General features: G+C 33.8%; 1 protein-coding gene across 1 annotated transcript in view; it reads right to left on the bottom strand.

Moving 5' to 3' along the window:
• Nucleotides 1-601: 601 nt before the first annotated feature.
• SP3 (Sp3 transcription factor) overlaps nucleotides 602-21,492 on the bottom strand; it is a 56,124-nt gene continuing 35,233 nt past the window's right edge. Inside the window, exons 5-7 of the mRNA XM_041774303.1 lie at nucleotides 10,787-10,979; nucleotides 5,286-5,482; nucleotides 602-2,366 (exon numbers count right to left, since the gene is read on the bottom strand). Of these exons, the coding sequence (XP_041630237.1) occupies nucleotides 2,050-2,366; nucleotides 5,286-5,482; nucleotides 10,787-10,979 (707 nt within the window). The 3' untranslated portion in view covers nucleotides 602-2,049. The remainder of the gene's footprint in view (nucleotides 2,367-5,285; nucleotides 5,483-10,786; nucleotides 10,980-21,492) is intronic.

Genomic DNA, 21,492 nt, shown 5'->3' on the forward strand with positions numbered 1-21,492 from the left:
GATCTAGAGTTGTCCTATGCATTCAAAGATATTATTGACAGTGTCAGATTGGGCCTGGAAAACAGACAATGGAAATCTTAATCTTTAACCCCACTGTACACATGTGGAAAGTAATTGGACTTTTAATTTAAAAATATCTAAAATATAGTCATATTGTACTCTGCTTTTATCATGATTAGACATACACAAATCCAAAACATAACTTTTTCAAATAACTCTTGCCATGGTTTACATACCAAAGTATGTCTTATGTTTATCATATTCAGGTTTTTAACAATTCATAATATTCTGCACTGCCTTAACAAGGGCAACAAGGTTTGCAAAATAACATTATTACAATTAACATGGAATCAATGTGGACTTAAGAGTTAAAAGATTTTTTTCAAAAGTTTTATTTAGTAATTAGCTCATTCTCAGGTGAAAATTAGTAATCTGTTAATGACTCTTCCCTTTCCAGGTAAATATACCTGCTCACAATAATTTCAGTGTCTGAAATCAAGAATTTGTGACCAAAAGGCTAAGATGAAGAAAAATAAACCACACAGATGTTTCTTACCCCATACCACTGCAAATATTTTAAATGCATAGGAATACAACAAACTCAAAAGAAAAAAAATAGTGTTTTATTAACTACCACACTGTTATAATACACTTTAAACGTACAATAAGGTAGCCTTTAAATTTGAGGTGGTCTTAAGAATAACAAATGAACAGAATTCCAAATTTTTGAAATAGGTGAACTGCTGTAGTTATAGGTATACATTTAGGAAAATTGTATAGCTTTTACAAGACCAGCAATGAAACTTTATTTTGTACATTTTTTTAATAATTGAAAATATAAACAATAATTAAAAAATAAAAGAAAATACAGCATAATAAAAAACATACATTTCTCAATTAAATGTACTGGATACATATAAATTTAAAGGGAAGAAGCAAAAAAGGAAAATGGTTGATATTTAAGTGCAGACTGACTACCTAGACAAAAAAAAAAAAAAAAAAAGACTTAAAAAAATATCATAAACCTCTAGTTTTCTATGACTAATATCCATATGGTTGGAGTATCGTCACTATGGAAGTGATTTTGTTATGTTTGCATATGTTATACTTTACTGGTAATTTACATGATGGCTTTTAAGGCCCTGGCAGACATATGGTTTTTGGAAACAAGATTGGATTTTAAAAAAAAGAAAAAAATCACTGCTAAGACGCAATACACCTTATTTTTTTGGTCCTCCAATATTCAAGAAAAGGGATAATTCACTGTAACATTTTCTTACCACCCAAATGCCTCACCCTATACATTTTAAACTTTTTTTTTTTTTAACATTGGTTATATTGCCCAACTTCGTTATTGAAAGAATATTAACAAGACATTATTTTGGCAAATTAAATCTTAAACATGGCTTTTCAACAGGATTTAAAAGGTGACTATCCCTAGAGTTCCATGTTAAAATGTAGTTTTCAAAATCTTACAAGAGTAATGCTTAAAATATTGTACATAGTTAACCTAATTAAAATAATTAGCTTCAAAATGACAAATTGATAAGCTAAGTAAAGCCTACACTATGTAACATTTGCTTGGAAACTTGATTTGTCAGTTATGCATAATAAAAATTCCAGTCATCAAGAAAATTACAAAAATTTTTTTTATCATAACATGATTTCTTTCACCCACCAACTTTTTTTTTTTATCTTACAATAGATAAATACCAACATGTTCTCATTTTTACACTAAACCACACAGGATTGATGCATTTGGTTAGACTACCATTCGCATTGTTAAATTCAATTTTCTCTTTATATAACTTGGTAAAATTTCATTTCTTCTAGATTCCAAAAGTACCTACAAAACCCATGCAATTTTACCATTTTTAATATACTATGGAATATCATACAAAGTAAGGCATTTCAGTGTCATGTATAACCAAGTTACTGTCAATCCAAAAATTTTTGCACATCAATAAAAAGATATCTAAGAACTTAGGAACAATATTCTTCTCACTACTGTATAAAAATAACCACAATGAATAAGTATTTGTGTAATATTTACTCCATTGTCTCATTTCCAGAAACTGTGACAAGCTGTAAAGGTATTTCAGTGTTGGTAAGAATATCTTGATTGCTGGTGGTGGAAGTATTAACAGTTCCTATCCCTGAAACAGAACCTTGTTGAATATTTGCAAGGATAAGTGTTGTTCCTCCTGCAGTAATCAAAGTATCATCTCGTGCAGCTTCCACAGATGCCAGCACTGTACTGCTAGAGTGAATACCTTTTTTATTCTGATGGGTTTTAATATGTTTGGCAAGATGGTCACTTCTCATAAAGCGTTTTGAACATTCTGGACAAACAAATTTCTTCTCACCTGTGGGAAAAAAAAATTTAAGTTACTTAGTTATTTAAATTCAACATTAATAGATTGATCATTTGCTGAAAAAGAAAGAAAGCCAACACTGACAGGGACAGGAAGCAGAGTTCAGTTAAAACTGTATTTAGTTTCATGAGCTGCCCTTGCAAGATTTCTCTCAGAGTATTTTTCCTCAAAATAAATCTGTCATCTCTACTCTTCAATGAGAGGCAATCTTCAAACATTACAGACGGATACTCAGATGAGACTTTAATAGTTCAACTATGCCAACAGTTTGTTTTGAAACATGTTACAAGATACCATCCAGCTAAAAAATGACCATCTGTAACATATTTCTTTAAAGAGTACACTGTTTTAAGCTATATTTAAGATATTCTTAACATGTCCTATCCATGATACTAAACCTTCAACTCTTAAATGTGTATTCTAGTAACTACACAGACTACTTCTAGATTAAAGCAAAAACACAAGCTTGAGGTACAGTAAGACTGAGTAATCCCAGGAATAATGGAGACGGCTACATGACTTGATTTTAGCTGGAAGAGTCAAGAGCAAGCCTAACATATCATTATGTCAAAGTTAATTTAAGATCCTGGTGCCTAAATTTATTTCCCAGAATGAATAAAATAGGTTTTTTAAATATAAAAGACAGACAAATTTTATTATCAAAGACCTACTATGCAAGAGAATTACTGGAAGATAAAGCAAAAGAGGTCAATTTAAAGAGAATCCAGAGAGAAATAAATCAATAAACAAATCTTGTATTTTGTTTTCTTCAAAATTCTTACCTATCTTCGTCCAGCATCTCCACCCTACGTAGGTCCCTCACCAGACTTCACACCTGAACTATGCGCCAATGACACTGAGTGTGGGAGTGTCACTCCCTCTTCAACCCAATATATCAGTGTCAGACAAATCTTCCTTAATACTAACTTGTATTGCAGTATAAAATTCCACCATTATACTAAGTGGTATGCGACAGTAACCTGCAGATAACTAAATAGTTTAAGTTGAAATTCTCTACTGCTTCATAGTTTAAATAGTTTAAGTTGAAATTCTCTACTACTGGGGTGCCTGGGTGGCTCAGTCATGATCTCAGGATCCTGGGACTGAGCCTCACCTCGGGCTCTCTGCTCAGCCTGCTTCTCCCTCTCCCTCTGCTGCTTCCCCACTTGTATTTGCTCTCTCTCAAATAAATAAAATATTTAAAAGAAATTAACTAATTAATTCTCTACTGCCTAACGGAAGAGGACCTCTCTGTAGCACAATCCTAATTCTTTAACAGAAATGCAAGAGACAGAATCTCATCTTCATGTGGCAAATGGTCTCTCTCTCACCTCTTCTATTCACATACTATTCTCTTCTTCTAAAGCATTTCCCAACATTTCTCTTGGAATTAATCCTGAGAGATGTCCCATGGAAAATGGCACAACCACCACAGGAGGTTGGGAAATGCTACACAAACATACTGCATCTCCCCGACGTTGGAGATGCACAGTCTTGTTAACGTTCAATTAAAGGACCTAATGGGAGCTGCCTTGAAGTTCCTTGTAGTAACTCTGTTTAACCAAGTGTTTCTCACATTTATTTGATCAGACCTTTTTTCCCCTTTTACATTACTCCTTTTTATATCCTGATGAAATTCCACCACAGAGGAAAATTCTGTTATCAGGCCATCTTAAGGTCTACTATCCCAGCCCACTGTCCATTTATGTCTTATCATCCCAAGCAATAATGACCTCTGCCTCTGAGCATACTCTACTTTCTTACATTGTTACAATTTCAAAGAGGTTAATAAGCTCATCCGTATACACACCTAAGTGAGACATAAAATAATACTATGAAGTATTAATACATACCTCATAGGTTATTTTATATATTTAAACACAATGTAGGAGATGTGAAAGCAGAGACAGTTTATCTCCCTAATCTAACAGAGAACCTGGATTCGAATCCAGATCTAGAAGACTTCAAAACCGACACTGTCTTTCATTTCACCATGCTTTTTCCTTCTAAGCTCTCTAGAGACTACAAATAGATATTTTTCAATTCTTCAGTGTTGAGCACAAATTATTCAAACACCTTGACCATTATATGGTAGCAGGAGGAAAGCATCTCTAAGATATATTAAGTTAGGATTTAGTTGGGTCACTCTAGGCTCATTTCACATAATCACACAATACTGTGTGGAAACAATTAAATGAAGAGAGTCTTTCCATCAATAATGCCTTAATTATTCCTCAATGAAATGTTTTTTGCTTATCTCACAGATATTAAAAGATGAAATGCTTGAATTTATCAGAAAAAATGAATTATTCTTGTAGTAAGAATAAGAAAGATCAAAAGTAAAGGAGACAACTAATTTAAAATGTTAACATAGGGGTGCCTGGGTGGCATAGTTGGCTAAGTGGCCAATTCTTGGTTTCCGCATAGGTCATGATTTCAGGGTTGTGAGATCACTTTGCATCTGGCTCTGAGCTCAGCAAAGAAGAGTAGGCTTAAGACATTCTCTCCCTCTGCCCCTCCCTACCCCCTGGACTCTATCACTCTAAAAGAAAATAATTAATCTTTAAAATGTTAACCTAACAAATAAGAATAGCATAAATGTGCCCTAAGACATTAAACAATGTTAAAGCAAAACAAAAAAAGCTAACTAAAAAAAGGGGGGAGAGGTGAGATGTTAAAAGCTAACCAAAGCCCACATAAAATAAAATGTTATTTTACAAGAGAAGCCATATTGGCTTATTGGGAATTATTATTTTTAAATTGGTGTTACTTAAGATAACAATTGGATGTAACCAGTCATATTTTAAAAGATCCAGATTAGTAAGGTAGGCTAAGAAAAAAAAAAAAAACTTCAAGGTAGTATGTAGCCTTATCATTTATTTTTGTCCGTTAGAAGTAAATATTAGTAACCTGTATGTGTTCTTCTGTGCCTCTGTAATTCATCACTTCGAGTAAATCTTTTACCACAGAACATCCAGTTACAAACAAAAGGGCGCTCCCCAGAATGCCAACGCAGATGAGCTCTCAGATGTGAGGTCTTCCCATAGACTTTACCACATCCTGGTATATGACAAATATGTTGCTTCTTTTTCCCAAGATTGGTACCTCTAAAAAACACACAAGAATAATATATACTTCTATGAAAATATTCGAATAAACATTACCACGTATATCATTACAACCCTGTGTTGAATACAGAAGACATTATCACCATGAGGTCAATCAGAAACCAAGACCATTTAAAATCAATTTAAATAAAATGTATGTCTCAAACATGTAAGTATTGCTTATTACTTTTACTTCAGAATTAATGTGACTGCTGTCCAAATGTAAATATGCTCAAGAATTACATAATTTAAAAGGACATTTCATAAAGAATGTATAAATAAAGCTATTTGTTATTTGGTCAGAACCATTCACAAATTCGATGCATAGGCCCAATGTACATTAAGTTAGCTGTATAAGAAACTAAATGGTCTATTCAAAGTCATGATGTCAGCTAATTTAAAAATCAAATAAAAACCAAGAAATGACTGCATAATTAATAACAGGTACAATTAAAAAACAGGCACCTTAAGCGGACTTTAAATTAAAATGACTTAAGCATATTTATTCATTTATTTGTATAGCCATACCCTAAGTATACACTGACCTGGAGACAAATCAAAGGAAAAAAATCTAGACAAAGCTATTATCTCAGCTCCTTTAGCACTATATGAAATAAATATAAATCAAAATTATCTTTACAGTTAAAATTCTCTTCATATTAACCATGCAAAAATACCCCAAACTATATACATCAGAGATATAATAAAATACAGTTCTCCACAGTGCAAAATTTGACATTTGTTACATTTTAGTATTTGATACCAAGAATAAGGTTTGGGAGATATGTGCTTAGATGAATGAACTCAGTATTTTAGGCTAAGCAAGAAGAAAACTTTTTTGATTCCAGAACTGATATTCAAATGGTATTAAACACTATAGAAAATGTTATTATTCAAGCTATAAAAGAAAAGAAAAATTAGGCTAGTTACTGAATAAAAAATGAGTTTATAAAAAACATGACACTTTAGACTCACTGTCAAAATCATATAAACTCTGCAATGTTTCTCAGAGATTAAAAAAAAGGTACATTTAAGACCCCGACTTCCCCTCCTCCCCCAATCTCACAGTATAGGTATAGCCTGTAAACTTTCCTTAAGCCTGCAAATCCTCCTTTATATATCATACCTATTGTTTTTCAAATTTTACTGGAAAAATGCATATTTCCCCACATTTATATTTTAATGTACTCACACTCAGTAGCATGTGAAATTGCCATAGGACAAACAGTGCTAAACGGTGCAGTGCTGGCTGTTAGATGCCATAGGTGTTCTGAACAGGGAGACATCAATGTGGGCTCCAGTAGTTAGAGAAGGCTTCGTGGAAGAGGTGGGTAGGATTTAGATAGAAAGGAGGGAAGGCATTCCAGGCAGAGGAATAGCATAAGTAAAGACAAGGAGGAGTCATGCTGTTGTCTTAAGGGCAAGGACGTCATAATCTAACACAATTCTAGTTCCTGCTCCAGTCCACCCCCAATTTCTACAACTCTCTTCCAAGAGCTGAGTTGAGTGAAACAGGTTTTTCTGGCTCACCTGCAATGCCAAAGTATTAACCAAAGCCAGTATTTCCATTTAATTTAGCTTTTAAAATTTATTTTATTCTTAAACAGCCCTAAGAAAAAGCGATGTTTGTGATTATTGGTGTACAAACCAATTTTACACATTGTGTTCACCATAGCAATTTCACAGAGAACCCAATTCAGTTCACTCTTGTACTCATGACTTTTTTCCTATATGCTAATAAGCATACCACTCAAGTGAATTGATGTGCTTTTATAAACTCGAAAGTGCTATTTTACTAACTTAGCAAAATTTAGCTTGAGAGCACTAACAAAGCACAAGACTGTAACAAATTACAGTAATGAATTTGGGTTCTCAAAGAACCAAAAAGCCCGGGAAAGATATTTTCAATTGAATTATGAGAAAACAAGAAATACTATTTGAAAATGGGACAGGCATCAAGGAAAAAAAAATGGGGACAAGGATGCACACAAATATATGTAATTAAGGGAAAAGCCCAATACCTGGGTCCAAGTTTCTGTTTAAAAAGGAAATTTTATTCAAGATCTAGATATGCTAGATATGGATTTATGGCATATGAAATGAAGGAAGAGAACTTTCTCAACAAATAAAACGGTAATAAAACATTTAGCCATAAGTTTTCTTCTTGATTCACATAATCAGACCACTAATACCTCTTACACAACCTAGAAAAAACTATTTTAAGTTTCTATTCCTGATTGCCTAAACTTAAACAATGCCAAGGCAGAGTGACACAGAATAAGTAAAGCTAAATTTTCAGTATGGAAATTAAGAAAAGTTAAGTACATCAAGTACTTTCTTTTGTTTGGGATGGGAGAAATGAGACATCAACTGAAATGCTGACAGAGAAGAAAAATTTTAAAATATGGATTGATGTTTAATCCACACAAAACCAACATAACAATAATGCTTTTATAATTTATTTTACTTTATTAAAATTATTTGTCTCTCCCACTAGAGTAAAAAGTTTCTGAAGGCTGGTTCTGCTTAATAAATATTGGTTAAATGCCCAGATGAATACAATTTTTAAATATTTAACTATCTTTTACACCTTGCTCAAGAGGTAAACAAAATTTTGTTCTCTAAAGATGCCACCTTATACATATATATACACACATATACACACATATAGAAAGAATATAGGTGAGGGGGAAAAATTTTAAAATTTTAAAGCATTGCCTATTTTTTAAAAAAAATTTTTTTAATTTTTAAAGCACCGCCTATTTTCACCTTTGCTGAATACTTTGGAATATTCTGGATTTACTATATGCTATGCTTCTATTAATTAGAAGCAGCAACTGTCAATGATACAACTGTGCCTATCACATATATATTAACTGAAGTTTGTTCAAATGAGCTCTAAGAAATAATATAGTTTTTTTCTTAAGAACTTCAGCTTTGATTGAAAAAAATAAGTTTTTTAAAAAACAAACTCCTCAAAGTTCTAGAAAAAAATAAAAGTTAAGTCTTTTTTGGTAAGGTATTTCATAAAGACTGACCAACCAAAAATTCTGTGCATAAAACAAAGTTTGCAAACTTTTAAGTGGTGGAACTCTTCTTTTACTTGTGTTAATGCATTAAGCAAACCACTGACAAAGTTGAAAGGCAATGTAAAACTAGGAAAAAATATCTGCATATATGACAGTTAAACACACAAATTGTTAACAGATTCACAAAAGACAATTCACAAAGGAAATTTTAAAATGGTAAAATAATATATCAAAAAATGAATCTCACAACATAACAAAAATAAATGAAACAATAATGAGGAATTATTTTTCATCTGTCAGCCCTAAAAAGCTATTAAAAAATGTGAACTTCACTGTTGGCAAGGGTGTGGAAAAGCAGATGCTTTCATACACCACTGGTAGGAGTATAACTTGATACAGATCCAACAATTTCATTTCTGTCAACTTACACTGATGAAGTAATCAGAAAAATGCGCAAAAATGTATGTGTAAGGATTGGAATGACAATAATAAACTCAAAAAAGATGTTAAATTCTTATGCATCCATACAATAGCATAACAGCCACTAAAAAATTGATACAGACTCTATATAGATTTGGAAATATGGTCACAAAAATTTCCAAAATAAGAGCAGACACATACAACAGTAAGAATAAGATGATTCCACTTTAAAAGATAAGTAAAGTCTGGAAGGATATATACAAAAATGTTATAATGGTTATCTGGTTGTGGGATAGAAGTTTGGTATTCTTCTAATATTATTCTATATTTCTGAATTTTTATGAGCATGTATTAGTTTAATAAACACAAATCTAAAGGATTTTCATTTTCAAGAAAATGAGTAAGTAAAACATAGGCCAAACCTTGACCCTCACTTAGATTTGACTTTCATGAATAATTTATCTTAAAAGTTCCTCTAAAAATGAGAATAAATTTCAGAAACATTATTGCCTTACCAGAATTCCGTATTTAAATTGATCAAAACATTTCAAAGAATAAATAATGCTTCAAACAATTAAATAATTACCCTTAAATACAAATACCTAAGGATCAGATGCAAAAGCAAATCTGCTTGTGAGGCAGTAAGTACAGTAGAGTGGTTAAGGCTCTGGAGTAAGACTGGGCCCAAATCCTACTTGCATGTTGCTCGTAAGAGTCATTCAATCTCTTTGTGCCTCACTTATGAGACTGTCTAAAAACTCTCAATGTTAGCAGTTATTAGTCATTATTACCATCATTGCGAATGGGCTGGCCAGCATGCAAATCAACCAATAGCACCAACTCAAAGGCAGATAGAAAGGCTCTATTTCTATCAGATCAAGCTCATTAACCAATTTAATAGTATATTTTGTCTACTTCAACAGTGCATTTCTTGGAGGGACGTGTTAAGGCTTTTCACTATGACTGGGAGGATTTGATCAGTACGTCTTTATAGAGTTCTAGCAGTTCCTGCTCTATGTATTTCAAAGTTATGGTGAAAACTGTATTATTAAAAAAAAACCTGCCCCTATTTGTCCATTTGATGATTTTCACCTTAATCCTTCATTGCCTAATATTAACATTGCTATCCAAGTCTTATTAACATTTGCCTAATAAATCTTTTCCCATCCCTTTATCTTCAACATTCCTGTGCCAATTTATTTGAGATGTTCCTTAAAAATCAACATAAGGCTGGATTTTATGTTTTTTAAATATGATCTGAGTTTCAAGTTAATTATTAAGCTTAACCCATCCATTCACATTTCATAAAATCAGTGATCTGTTTATAGTTTTTCCTGTCATGTTATTCTCTTAACATTTATTTTTTTAAAGCACTGAATTAAAATACTACAGTTCCACTTTTTAAAAAAATTCCATCATTAAGGCTTATTGTTCATTTCTGTTGAAAATAGAAAATGTTTATGCTTATCAACTATTTCTGAACTTCTTATTTTTATATAATTGCTATTCTCAAGCTAAAAATCAACTTTTTATCTGTATTTAGGCAAATCTCATTGCTGGTTTGCAAATAGGCTAATTTCTGATATGGGTCTATTAAATGGCATCTGTTACTTTTTTTTTTTTTAAGGCAAATTAAGAAACTTTAGTGTTTAAAAAGGCATTTAGATCTGAAAATTCTATCTTATATTTTTGTTCTCTAACTTTTCCTGCCACACTCATACAGACATACACACAAAATGATCATGTAATGAATAATTTCCCATAACTGATACAGCATGCAGTATTTCAAAAATTAGGATGATGGTATTAGCAGCCTTAAAAAAAAAAAAAAAAAGTATGTTTCATGTGTGCATACCTCCCACCACCTTCTTTACAGTTGGGACAGGTGCAAGCTACCCTCCGAAGTCTTTTTCCTTCTTGATGTTGTTGGTCCCCTTCTTCATCTACCACCTGTACTCTTAAGTGTGTTAAATCATTGGTATTCAATGTAGAATCGCCACTGAGCTGCCACTCTTCAGGATCAGGTTCTTCTTCCTTGATCCTAATATCTAAAGAAAAAAGCAAATACAGATGAGAAGCAGCCCACTGGCCCAAAAAGCATGAGAACTGAGCCTCTCTAAAGTAAAGTGAATATTATGTAAAAGTCAAAACTTATGTTTGTGGAACATAACCATTGGTCTTTATTGTGACTTATTCTTATAAAACAATTTCTCTTTTATTCTAAATATCAAAGAATTCAGCCAAAAAGGAAATGAAGCAAGCATGAAAGCTTGCTTTTTAAAAAATTAAGGAAAACAAATTATTATTTTTTTTTTTTAGCAAGCTGAGTCATAAGGAATCTGAAACTTCCAACGAGTCAATAAATCCAACAGTTAATGCAGATTGGAACAAATTCTAATGCCTTATATTTCTTTTTCATAACCTGTATTAATCAATCATCCCTATCTATAGGTACTATGTAAATGCAAAAGAAGGGATCATTCACTTGAATCTGTTACAAGTTTAAGCTTTAAATTAAGTCAATTATTACTAAAATATCTGTAGTAGACATAATATCACTGTGGAAGAGGGTACAGAAATTTGAGACAGTTTGTTTTCAGGGAGTTATATTACAAACCAGACTGGGAAGCAAAAATGAGGATGCAATGGTAAGGAAGAGTGGACATGGCAGGAAGTTACGTCATTTGTTTATATCAGTAATAATACAATATAATTTTCTATGTGAAACTAAGACTTTTTTCATCTCAGAAAACTTTTTTAAAGAAACAATACAGGATTTAGAACAAATCACTGAATATAACCATCTTTGGTAAAACAAAGTCTTGCAGATTTTTATTTTGATTAATGTAAACTAAAAATCTTACCAGAAACTTTATTATTTTAGGTCTATATTAGTCACCAATAAGTGAGGTAAAAATAGTCTTTTAAAAAATGTGTCCAGTAAGTTCTGAATTTAAACTAATGAAAATTAGAATATATAACCAACAATTTAAAAAAATGCCTCAAAAAAATAAAAATAAAAATAAAAATTTAAAAATGCCTCAAAAAGTTTAAAACTAGTTTATTTTATCAGAATAACCGCTACTAAGAATCAGGGAGAAAAGGAAGAAGAGAGATCAGTCTGGCCTGGACAACAGGGTAGATAGTGGTACCATTCACTAAGGCAAGAAATACTGGACAAGGCCTAAGTAGAGGGGAAAAAAGGAAAATTAATGGGTTCAAGGTTCAAGACCATGGAGTCTGAACTGCTAATGAGACATACAAGTAAAGAAGTTGGACCTACAGCTCTGGAGCTCAAAAAAATAAGTGCTAGAGATAAAGAAATTATCAATACAAGAGTGCTGGGTGGTTCAGTTGGTGAAGTGTCTAACTCTTGGTTTTGGCTCAGATCATGATTTCAGGGTTGTGAAACTGAGCCCTGTATCAGGCTCCACGCTCAGCAGGGCGTCTGTTTAAGATTCTCTTCCCCTCTTCCTTTGCCCCTCCCCTTGATCACATGCACTGGCCCCCTCTAAAATAAGTTAATTTAAGAAAAAAAAAAAAAATCTCAGTGATGGAGTCCATCCAGAGAAGTAGGTTAGATCACTTCAGAATTATAAATAGGATGAGAAAAGAAAATAGCAGATGAGGAGGAATCTGCAAAGGAAATTAGTATCCAGGAAATGTGCTACATCAAAGAAAGGAAAGAATGTGTTTCAAGAAAGAAAGGAAGTAGTCAACATCAAATACTGCATATGAAGAAACTAAGAACATAGGCAAGAAGTAAGAAAGTGTTTAATAATAAATACAGTTAAGTTTTTCAAGAAGTCTGGTCTGAGGACAGCCCGGGTGGCTCAGTGGTTTAGCACTGCCTTTACCCCAGGGCCTGATCCTGGAGACCCAGGATCGAGTCCCAAGTCAGGCTCCCTGCATGGAGCCTGCTTCTCCCTTGGCCTGTGTCTCTGCCTCTTTCTCTTTCTCTCTCTGTGTCTCTCATGAATAAATAAATAAAATCTTAAAAAAAAAAAAAAAGAAGTCTGGTTTGAGAGAGACAAAAACTTAGGACAGTAGCTTAATGGGACTAAAAAGGAGAGTTAAGGGGAGGGAGTGTTTTTTTTTTTTTTTATAAATTTTTAATTTTTTTTTTATTTATTTATGATAGTCACAGAGAGAGAGAGAGAGGCAGAGACACAGGCGGAGGGAGAAGCAGGCTCCATGCACCGGGAGCCCGATGTGGGATTCGATCCTGGGTCTCCAGGATCACGCCCTGGGCCAAAGGCAGGCGCCAAACCGCTGCGCCACCCAGGGATCCCTGTTTTGTTTTTAAAGACGGGAAAAACCTGAACATGTTTAAATGTTTAGGAGAAAGAGCCACTACAGAGAGGTTGAAAACACAGGACTGAAATTCCTAAAAAGTGGGGAGGGGATGATGAGCCACTGCACTTACAGGTTTAGCTGATGGAGCACAGCCACAATTCCCTCTATTACATGAGGTAAGAAAAGATACAAGCACATTCATTCATCCAGTATATAATTAGCTACTATATGCCATGAACTAATAACTATGCTAGTCTCCAGACCCAAAGAGAATTCGATGGCCAGAAATTAAGGGAAAATTGGTTTCTCACTCTTTAGTGAAAGGATGAGAATTAGACTATGTATAAACCTCCTCCAAATACACAACATAAATGAGTACTGACCTCTGTTTCTTTATAATCAGATGTCCATTTGCATCACTAAGACAAAATATTTAAGTACCTGCACAAATATCGCACAGTACTAGCTTTATGAGTTAAATAAAAGACACAGTATAAGGATATCACATATCCAGAGTTGGATATGTTTGAAGTCTAAAAAATGAGGAATTCTATCAGATGTTTTTAAAGCTGCTCATCTTACATTATTTGTGATAAGACAGCAGGTAAAAAGGAGGACAAATACAGATATCAAGAATGGATAAGGAGTCTAGAGAGACAAAAGAAAGATTTACAGACAACACAGAACCAAAAAAAGCAACTGATGAGAGAGGGCAATGAAATGCAACTTGACTGAGGAGATGAAGGTAATATAGCACATTCTTGCTCCTATTGCTAATTCTCTTATTGAACCTACAAAATCCGTTTAAACAATGTGTCATAGACATGAATACTCATATTCTAGTTTTCTTTCTTACGGAATCTGAATACAACACAGGCACATAAAAAATTGAACACATCTATCTACCTACCAAACCTTCTCCTTGCAACCCCCTTTGGTTTACAGCATTACAAACCCAGCTCATTTCTCAAACTATCAACTCTAGGTTACTCCTGTCAGTTCATTCCCAGTCTCTCATCACCTTCTTTTGCCAATCCATCTTCTCCAGTTTCTAGCATTTTCTTCCTGAATAAAAATCTAATGACACCTTCCTGATAACCATACTTGTACTAATTCTCTATTTACTACAGTATAAAGACTAAACTCATTAATTTGGTATTCAAGAATGTTCTCAATTTGGCCCCAACCTGCTTTTCCAGCTTTAGTATTAAAAACACTAAAATTCTCATCATTTCCAGAACATAAGCCCTTTCTCAATGTCAGGTCTTATGTGTGCATCTTGCCTAGATTGTTTCCTAGTTCTTTCCTTCTTCATCTAATTAATCTCCATTTATTCTTCAAGGCTAGTTCAAATATCACCTCCTCTATACATGCTTAGGATAGAATTACATTTATTGGCTCATACATCCCTTGAGATAATGAATGCTTCACTTCAAAGTGCTCAAAAAACACAATCTAACTAAATGAACAAACCTTCCCTAAAGAGGAACTTCCCATGTAGGTAATAATAATCTGGAAAAATTTTGCCCTCGGGGATCCCTGGGTGGCGCAGCGGTTTGGCGCCTGCCTTTGGCCCAGGGCGCAATCCTGGAGACCCGGGATAGAATCCCACGTCGGGCTCCTGGTGCATGGAGCCTGCTTCTCCCTCTGCCTATGTCTGCCTCTCTCTCTCTCTCTCTGTGACTATCATAAATAAATAAAAATTAAAAAAAAAAAAAGAAAGAAAATTTTGCCCTCTACTTTTCTATGCTCCTTCTGTCTTATTTCATAGGGACAGGACTACAAAGTGCTCACTAAAAATAATAGATTAACTCCCAACAAGTGTTATACCAATTTTTATCACTTCACTTGCTCATACACAATCTGAGGTATTTCAGAACCTTAAGAAAAAAATTAATTAGTCCAATAAATTCAAAATAATTCCCCTTTGCCAACTGCGTACCAATTTAATTACAGACACCTTAAAATAAGTCTTTGGTACTAGGCGGTCAAGGTTACATCTTCCTTAATATCTTAGCGTAGATGATAGGAAAATATTTTTTACTGTGCACTATTAATGTCCTACATGTGGTACCCACTTATTCTGAGAAATCTACTATTTATGGGGGCGCCTAGGTGGCTCAATCCATTAACAGTCTGCCTTTGGCTCAGGTCATAATCCTGGCCAGGGTCCTGGGATGGAGCCCATGTCAGGCTCCCTGCTCAGCAGGGAACTTGCTTCTCCCTCTCCCACTCCTCCTTGTGCACTATCTCTCTGTCAAATAAATACATAAATTTTTTTTAAATGGCCCATACAAGTATGAAAAGGTACCCAACATTATTGGGTATCAGGAAAACTAAAATTAAGATCACAATGAAATATCCTACATATTAAAAAAAAAAAAAAAGAAATATCCTACATATTATCAAGATGGCTAAAATTCAAAACAAACCAGGCCAACTCCTGACAAAGCAATGGAAATGAAATCCTTCTACACTACTGGGAGGTGTGTATATCAATATAACTTTGGAAATTCTTTTGACCATATCTTCTAAAACTAAACCTATATATACTCTATATCTCAAGCAATTTCACTCCAACAGAAATGCATATACACATGACACCAAAAGTATAAAAATTCACCTTAAAACGAAACAATTCTAATATCCACTAGTATTGGAACAGAAAATAAATCATGATACTTTTATTCATATACAACGAAATTGAAAACAATGAAAATTAACAAGCTATATGCAACAGAAACAAATGTCACAAACATAATTTTAAACAAAAAAGCATGAGTTTTCTCTCTCTCAAAATTCCATTTACATAAAGCTCGAAACAATAAATGAAACTACTGTATGGTGACTGCCTACCTTTAAGAGGGGTAATGACAGGTATAGGGAGATTGCGGGGTTATTGGTAATATCCCATTCTCTTGATCTGGGTGGTAATTTTTCCTAGGTGTTCATTTTATGGAAATTCATCAAGTTATACACATGATTTTACATTTTTCTGAATGTGATTTAACATACTGTACTCAATATAAGTACTTACACTCAATATACTTATATTCAACTATACTTCAATCTAAATATTATTTTTTTTAAGATTTTATTTACTTATTCATGACACACACAGAGAGAGAGAGAGAGAAAGAAAGAGAGAGATAGAGAGAGAGAGAGAGAGAGAGAGGGGCAGAGACACAGGCAGAGGGAGAAGCAGGCTCCATGCAGGGAGCCCGACGTGGGACTCGATCTTGGGTCTCCAGGATCATGCCCAGGGCTGAAGGTGGCACTAAACCGCTGAGCCACCTGGGCTGCCCCTAAATATTATTCTAAATAAATCTTTTAAAAGTAATCTACAGGAGATTACTTAGGAATTCTGTGTCAACTTCTTTTGTTGCGGCTTCCTCTCTAGTTCCTATGTAATCAATTTTAACACCTTCCCCCAACACAGGAATTTAAAACAAAACAAAACCCTTAAGAGAAGTGTGCTCCAAAAATTAAGTCTAGAAATTAAAGTTTAGAATACAATGTTATTTACTCAAATAAGTGTGTGAGTGACCACAATGTGCCAGTCATTGTTTTCAGTTCTAAGAATAAAACAATTAACAAGAGTGAAGTTCATACCTTTATCAAGTTTCCTTTTTAGTTGGAAGAAGACAGAACAAGTAAGTACATACATAGCATTTTAGGTGATAAAATGTTACGGGGAAAAAATGGTAAAGAGAGACAAGGAAGCAAAAGGAGTAAAGTACACACTGTTTTAGAGTAGTCAGAGAAAACTGCCTAGAGGCAAAGGATCAAGTGCGATGGAGGAAAGTATTCTAGGCAGAAGGAAAAGCAAGTTAGATGTTTGCTTGATATATTCAGGGAAAAGCAAGGAGGCCTGTGTGGCTAGAATGAAATGAATATGGATATAGTAAGTGATAAGATCACAAAGGTAAAAATATGGAAGGCAAGGTAGAGATAAGATTACATATGATGTTACACATTGTATATTACCTTGTAGACCATTATAAGGACTTTGTATTTCATTAAGAGAGAAGCCACCAAGGGATTAAGAGTAGAGGGGTGACATAATTTAAGTTACATTTTATTAAAATAAATTCAAGATCACTCTGGATACTGCACTAAAGAGACTGTTGGGAGGCAAAGGCAGAAGTAGGAAGACTAATTAAATTAGGAAGCTATTATATAATTACCAAGGCAGAAGATGCCAGTGGCCTAAAACTAAGATGTTCATAAGGAGTAGTAAGGATTGGTCACTAAGTATTTTTTAAGTAGAGTCAAAGACATTTGCTAACAGGTTTAACAACAGGGTTGTTAAATAACTGTCCTGTGCCATTAACTGAGATAGGGTAAACTAAATAGAAAAAGACTGTGTGTATGTGTGTGTGTGGGGGGTGCCAATCAGGGTGCCATTTTCACATATGAAAGTTTTGAGATGCCAAAGAACTAACCAAATGACGATGCTAATCAGGCAGTTTATGGGTCTTGAGTTCAGGCAAAAGTATGGCCTGCAGTTATAAATTTGGACATCATCAACATATATAGTTGGTTATTGAAGGTGACCTGGAATGGAGTGCGGATAGGCAGAAACTTTGGGGCATTTCAAAGTTAACAAGTAAAAATTTGAGATTAAAAAGAACCTGGCAGTAAGACAGGAGCAAACTAGTGTCCATAAAGCAAGTAAAGCAATCATTTCAAGAAATGATCAGAGGTGTCAATGCTTGGTAAGTAAGTCAAGTAAAAAGAAGACTAGGAAATGACTTTTGGATGTAAAAATGTGGTAATTACTGGTGATCTTGACAAAAGCTGTTGCAGTGGAGATGTTAAGACACACGCCTGCCTGGAATAGATTCAAAAGAATGGAAGATGAATTGGAAACAAGTATATACAACAAACACTTCCCAAGAGTTATGCTGGGAAAGCAAGCATTATAAAAATGTCAGTGAAATTCCTAACCTAGCCAACAAAAGCAGATTTAACATGTCTAGTAGCAATACATGTATAATATACACTAGCAATATAAAAAATGAATATGCTTAAACATGACTTTGGGTATGTAAGAGAAAGCAAGTTTAAATGCAAAAAAACTTAAGTGCTGTAAATAGAAATTTTTAGGAGACTTGCACACACATTAAGAACTTTATAAACACTACTAGTTTTTAAAAATTATCTATTTACTCTCTACCTCAAAATGTTTAAATTTTTCATCTGGCCTTTTCATCTGGCCTCGTATATGACACTACTGTCTCATATTTATGGTTGGTTTCAAGGCCTACCCTAATAAAGGGATACACAAATGAAAAAAAATTACCTATATATCTGGACAAGACTTGAAGGAAGGAAAATAGAAACTTTAAATGATGAAATACACATGACACAAACACACTCATGTGATATGGTTACACAGACTAAATTTCTGGCATAGCTTATGGACAAACGGGAAATTGAGAGAAAGATACAGTTTAACTTATTATTAATACACATTAAGTAAAGAAATGTCAAAAAAAGGAGAAGGAATATGATAGAAGCAAAACCCCCGAGGTACAGGAGTATGGTGAAGGTTTAGATGAAACTGACTTCCCACAGCCACTACTAAATAGCACTGTTGACTTTAAAGAGTTTGGCTGCTTTTATTAGAAAGATAAAGCCAGCCAGGGATCTCCAAGTCTTTGACTATACAGCACTGCTATTAGTAAAGCTATGACTATGTACTCCATAAATATTAAGCATATACACTCTAATTGATTATAAAATATTATAAAACACAAATACATATAGAAGATAAACAATTTTAATTTTGTTAATTATGATAGCTCAGGGGTACCTGGGTGGCTCAGTCTGTTAATTGTCTGCCTTTTAACTTAGGTCATGACCCCTCTGCCCCTCCCCCGTTTGTGGGACATGCTTTATCTCTCTCAAATAAATGTCTAAAAAAATTATGATAGCTCAATATTAGGTAATACGCCACAACACAAAAAACAGGGCAAGATTCAGTGTTATCAATAACAGATAGAAAGTAACTACGCTGGGGCAGCCCCGGTGGCACGGCGGTTTAGCACCGCCTGCAGCCCAGGGCATGATCCTGGAAACCCTGGATGAGTCCCACGTCAGGCTCTCTGCATGGAGCCTGCTTCTCCCTCTGCCTGTGTCTCTGCCTCTCTTTCTCTCTCTGCATCTCTATGAATAAATAAATAAAATCTTTAAAAAAAAAAAAAAAGAAAAGAAAAGAAAGTAACTACTCTGCCATTTTCTTGTTGTTCAGTGATACTTCTATTTTCTCTTCTAGTCAATTTATGGATATTAAAGCCACTTGTCCATGGATATTAAAGCCACTTGTCCACTTTGAAGGTTATTCAGTTAAAACTGGAAAATGTAATCCATTTAATTCAAGCATATATAAACAGCAATATGCAGCAGTATGTTAAAAGCATATAAAAAGTGAAGGAGTAAAGCAGGCATATCATATGTAACATAAACACAGCTGACATGGAATTAATGAAAGCCTCAACGGTAATCTGTATAATCAATATTAGTTAAGCATTAACTCAGTGCATGCCTAGGTTTCTATTAAAAATATTATCAGAAAATGCTAAATGCTTCCTCCTAAGACTAACTGGCTAATTATTTATCAATAGAACTAACAGAATATTTAAGATACATTCTTAACTGGTTTATCAAGTCTAGAATATGCATATTTAATTTAAATAACATTAGATAAATACGAATTACACTTCTGTTGATAAAATGAGATATTCTCCTTTATCAATAGCATATCATTAGGATTTTGTTGATCTTATCAAAGGCTTTCATATTCTCTGCCTTCAATTTTTTAAGCCCTGATGAAATTACTTCATTTGATTCTAAAGTTTATATTTTCCCTTTAATCAGTTTCACCTGCCATAAAAAAAAAAAAATCACCTAAACAGAATTATAGGATAATCCTAAAAGATCTCATATATTATTTTAATTAGATTTTTACATTCATAACTATTCAGATTCCTAAGGACATATCAGAACTACCAAGCCTTTTTCTTCCAGTTTTTGTCAAGGAGATAGTTCTAAACTACAGACATGGATTCCCAGATGTATAACTTTGCTGACTTACTCAAAAGTTGTTAACACTCTAGGGGAAAGTTATAAAACCAAATTTTCTTCCTTTACCTATTATAAACAAAATATATATACACGAAGCAATCTCTTTCCCACAAACTATATCTCCTCCCTCAAACCGGATCTGGATAATTTTTCTTCTATGACAGCTCCCTTCCCCCTATTTAAAATTAATCTTTAATTTCATCTCAACTAATCTTTTTTAAATCCTCCCTTCTATTTTTTCATAGCAGTTTTCCAAATTATCTTCAAAGCTTTTCTACCCAATTGGAGATTATACCATAGGATTATTCATCCTAGTAAATCTAGACAATACAAGCTTTTACAGGATATGCACACACAGATGTAACCACAATTAGAAATCAGTGATTTTCTAATAGGCCTTATAGAATACCTCATTTTATAGCCACACCACAAATATAAAAGAAAAAGGCCATGTGACTTACAATTAATACACTGTAAATAGTAAAATATTCACTTTATTTAATATCTGAAGTACTAGATTAAGTCTCCGTGTTAAGAGGGCAGTGTTCCATCAGATAATGATGATGATAATAACCACCACTTAAGATTTACTAGTTGTCAGATACCATTCTAAGCACTTAATATTTATTCCCCTACTTTATAAATAAGAAAACAAAAGTTAGGGGCACCTAGGTGGCTCAGTCAGCTTAGCGTCTGTCTTCGGCTCAGGTCATGATCCCAGGGTCCTGGGATCAAGTCCACATTGGACTCTCTGCTCCACAGGGAGCCTGCTTCTCCCTCTTTCTTTGCCTGCCACTCCCCCTGCTTGTGCTGTCAAATAAATAAATAAAATATTTTAAAAAAAGAAAAGAAAAGAAATGTTGGCAGTTTTAAGTAGTTAGAAGTCACATAATTGAAAATGGACAGAGCCAGGACATAAGACGAAGAATTATGCAAAACATACTGCAAGGATTATAAAAATCACCTCTGTATCAGGGTTTTTGTTCCCAGGGATATAGCAGCTAAAGTAAGCCTTCCAACATATGAATATGTAACTTTAACTGTAGTTTGATCAAATCAAATTAATAGGACTTTTAAAATCGGGAGAGGATAAAGAAAATGTTGTATATACATACAATGTGATACTGTGCAGTTTTTAAAAAGAAGGAAATCCTGTTGCACGCTACAACATGGATG

This window comes from Vulpes lagopus, chromosome 11 (assembly GCF_018345385.1).
Source record: "Vulpes lagopus strain Blue_001 chromosome 11, ASM1834538v1, whole genome shotgun sequence".
In the NCBI taxonomy this organism is placed as follows: domain Eukaryota; kingdom Metazoa; phylum Chordata; class Mammalia; order Carnivora; family Canidae; genus Vulpes; species Vulpes lagopus.